Source organism: Tribolium madens, unplaced genomic scaffold, assembly GCF_015345945.1.
Source record: "Tribolium madens isolate multiple individuals breed KSU strain unplaced genomic scaffold, Tmad_KSU_1.1 Scaffold_3;HRSCAF=73;Tcas5.2_LG2, whole genome shotgun sequence".
Lineage (NCBI taxonomy): Eukaryota > Metazoa > Arthropoda > Insecta > Coleoptera > Tenebrionidae > Tribolium > Tribolium madens.
This window is the reverse complement of record NW_025401006.1, coordinates 14,416,517-14,420,282: the sequence shown is the minus strand read 5'-3', so window position 1 is coordinate 14,420,282 and position 3,766 is coordinate 14,416,517. Positions and strand designations below refer to the sequence as shown.

At 28.8% G+C, this 3,766-nt stretch overlaps 1 protein-coding gene across 3 annotated transcripts in view; it reads left to right on the top strand.

The window, feature by feature from the left end:
• LOC123007794 overlaps positions 1-3,766 on the top strand; it is a 124,309-nt gene that overhangs the window by 118,329 nt on the left and 2,214 nt on the right. The window contains exons 10-11 of one of the 3 annotated variants that reach the window (XM_044403240.1): positions 728-893; positions 1,035-1,257. In XM_044403240.1, the coding sequence (XP_044259175.1) occupies positions 728-893; positions 1,035-1,257 (389 nt within the window). Of the gene's footprint in view, positions 1-727; positions 894-1,034; positions 1,321-3,766 lie in introns of all 3 variants that reach the window. The other 2 variants (XM_044403239.1, XM_044403238.1) reach the window with 2 other exon arrangements.

Here is a 3,766-nt window from a genome sequence, read left to right as displayed (position 1 = left end):
AAAAATTACATAATTAGAGAGAAAATGGTGTTTTTTCTTATTTTTGAGTAAAATTCTTAATTGTTTTTGATCAAAACACCCAAAAATCAATTAAGAAAAAATTGTATTATTTCGATCTATTTTCAAGCGAATAAAAACCTTTTTGAGCCAAAACTAATTTTTTCCATAAAATTTTGCTAAAATATCCAAATTAGAGGTCAAAAACGAAATTATTTTTGCATTTTCCAAATAAAATTTCACCCAAATGGACCAAAAAATTAGCAAATCAAGTTAAAAATGGTATATTTTTTTAAACTGGTACTCTATTTTAGCTGAAGTTTTTTGCTACTTTCAGCAACAACATTCTAAATTAAATAGTTTTTCACAATAAGAGGTTTTTTCGATACAATTCTTTTCAGGTGTAGCTTTTTTACAAAACATTTTTGATACATGTTTATAGGAAAGTTTTGTCATAAAATTAAATATTCTTTTACCTGTTCAAATTTGTAACAATAAAAACGAAACACCTTGTATAATAAAATGCATTCAAAAGCAAGTCCAGAAGATGTTTAATTAATTCAAAAAAAAAGTAAAAATGAGGGAATATTTGTCACATGCCCCCGCCATACGAATTATTTACATCCATATAATTAAAAACCTACTTGAAGGCAAACAGTTTTGCTTTGTAATTTTTTTACATGTAACACAGTTAAAAATTTAAATTTAAAACACAAATCTTTCTTTGCAGCTTCTTGCGCAAGTATCTCACTGCGTACGAGGGCCTCTTCCAGCGCCACCCTTCTATCGGAAGTAATTTCATTAACGAGATTGAGACCCCACATGAAGCCGCGAAATAAACACAGTCGTTTGAGGGAGTCAATGGATTGTGAACAGGAAGAGGAGGTGACGTTAGCGTAAGTCCGAGTTTAAAATTCTTTCCGCTCAAGTGCAGTTTCAGACGATAAATGTCGAGAGACTCACATTTCTATTTCAATTGCTAGAGTTTTGGAGGTTCGTCTTTAATAAGATCTAACACGTTAACCACGTAATTGCAGTAAAGAAGAAGAATCGTTGAGTATGAGCAGTACTACGACTCTTACACAACAAGAAACTTTAACAACGACATTACCGCAAATGGAGGAAGTAACGAGCAGTTTGCAAACTTACGACGAGAAAACCTTGCAACGGTCGTCCACTCTCAACAGCGAAAAGGACAATTTAAGCGAAAAAGACGATTTAAAAAGCACTTCGTCTAAAACCTCTAGAAGATTAAGTAACGTCAGTACTGCCTCTATGACGCATGTGAGAACATCGTCTGAAATTGGTTCGAAAAGTGATCCGGTGAAGTACCCAATTACACATTCAGCACCACTGCACTAATATACAAATTAAACGTTTTTGAAGTATTTTGACTTTTTTGAAATTTTTTGAATTTGCATTTGCCTCTCCAAAAATCGAAAAATAGTGGTCAGAAATTAGAAAAATAAGTAACAAACCTCCAAAATTTAACTGAATTTTTTTAAATGAAATACACTTTTTTTTGTCGCGTTTTTTTTTCAAAAAAAATGGTCAAATTTGGTCGAAAATCACACTATTTTTGCTTTTTTGAACGTTTTAAAGATAAAAACTCAAACTTTAAATAAGACTTTAAGACAAGATAGAAAATGACAAAATTAAATCGAAAATGATCTTATTTTTCACTTTCTCAAGCGTTTAAGAAAGTTCTTCACTCAGAAATCCATTTTTTCTGCAAAATTTTGTCCAAACCACTCGAAAAATTAATAAAAATTGTGCTATTTTTGCCTTTTTTGAGCTAATAAACTGAGTTTTTTCGCCAAAACAGACCAAAACTTACCAAATTAAGGCAAAAATGATCAATTTTTTGCCGTTTCAATTATATTTGAACCTTTTTAGTAAAAAATTTTGCTCAAAAAATCCCAAAAATTACCAAATTAAATTGAAAATTGTGCCACTTTTGATACCTTTGAGAGCAAAAGCAAGTTTTTGAGCTTATGTTTTTCGCAAAATTGTGTTAAAATAAGCCACAAAATCACCACTGCACTAATATACAAATTAAACATTTCTGAAATATTTTGACTTTTTTTAAACATTTTGAATTTGCATTTGCCTCTCCAAAAATCGAAAAATAATGGTGAGAAATTAGAAAAATAAGTAACAAACCTCCAAAATTTAACTTTTTTAAATGAAAGGTCCTATTTTTTTTTTCACTAAAAGAAAAAGAATATAATTCTGCTTCGATCTGTATCAACATTCCCTATACTTAAATTTAATGATTTCCAAGTTATTTTGACTTTTTTTCACAATGGAAGAAATTCATTACTATCCATGGTGGTTTTCGCATAGTTTGGCATGAAAATATTTCTCACTGAAAAAACGCCAAGTTTTTTTTCACAATTATGTGTGTTATTCTTTCCGTAAATACAAATAAAATTTATTTAATCTAAATTTGAATAACTTTGATATCCTATTTTTTTCTTATTTTTATGACAACCTATGCTAAAGTAGCAATGACTAATGAATTTCTCACAATATTATAAGAAGGTGTAGGGAAGGCTAATAAAAACTCTCTTAAAATCACTTAAGTAATGCAAAAACGCAATAAAAACACAGCTTTCTTTTTAAAATATCGAAGTTGATATCCACTTCCGGTGTAACAGTGCCGCTATCTTGAAAATATTTTCATTGAGCAAAACACCTTGTATAATCAACGCATCAGAAAGCATTATTACAAAACGTGAAAATGTTTAATTAGTTCCAAAAAAAAAACAAAGAAATGTTTGAGACATGGCCCCACCATACGATTATTTTCGTCTCACTTAACGAAAAATTTTTCCTTTGTTATTTTTTTACATTTGTTTTGTTGCATTTTTTACCGAAAAAAATAGTCAACTTCTGTTTTTGATTTTTTTAGCATGTTTTTAAGATAAAACACTAAAATTTTGAATAATATTTCATCGAGACAAGATAAAAAAATACGAAATTAAATCGAAAATAATGTTATTTTTCACATTCTCAAGCGTTTAAAAAAGTTCTTTAGCCAGAAATGCAATTTTTTGCAAAATTTTGTCCAAACCTGTCAAAAAATATAACAATTGTGCTATTTTTGCTTTTCTTTACTAAATTAGTAATTTTTGACGTTTTAATTATTTTTGAATCGTCTTGGTATAAAATTTTGCTCAAAAAGGGACAAAAATTACCAAATTAGATCAAAAATTATGCTATTTTTGACATTTTTGAAAGCAAAAGCAAGTTTTGAAGCCAAAATCTTTTTTTCGCAAAATTGTGTTACAATAAGCCACAACATCTCTAAACTAGATTCAAATTACCGTTCTATTTTGGTCTGGATTTAGTTTGGGGACCTAAAAAACTACTTTTTTTCAAAATTTTTATTTACAAACAAAAAACAACCAAGTTAGTGCACTTTTTAAAGCGTTTAACAAGTTTTTGAGTTAGAAGCTGTTTTTTTTTTAATTTGGAAAATGCCAAAAATGCTCAAAACTTAATTAGGCACGAAATCTATTATTTCCACCTAATTTTAAGCGAATATAAACGTTTCCGAGAAATTTTTTACATTATTACAAAACCTGAAGATGTTTAATTAGTTCAAAAAAAAATAAAAATACGGAAATGTTTGAGACATGCCCCCGCCATACGGATTATTTACATCTCACTTAGCGAAAATTTTTTCCCTTGTTATTTTTTTTACATTTGTTTTGTTGCGTTTTTTACCGAAAAAAAATGATCAACTTTGGTCAAAAATCTTCTA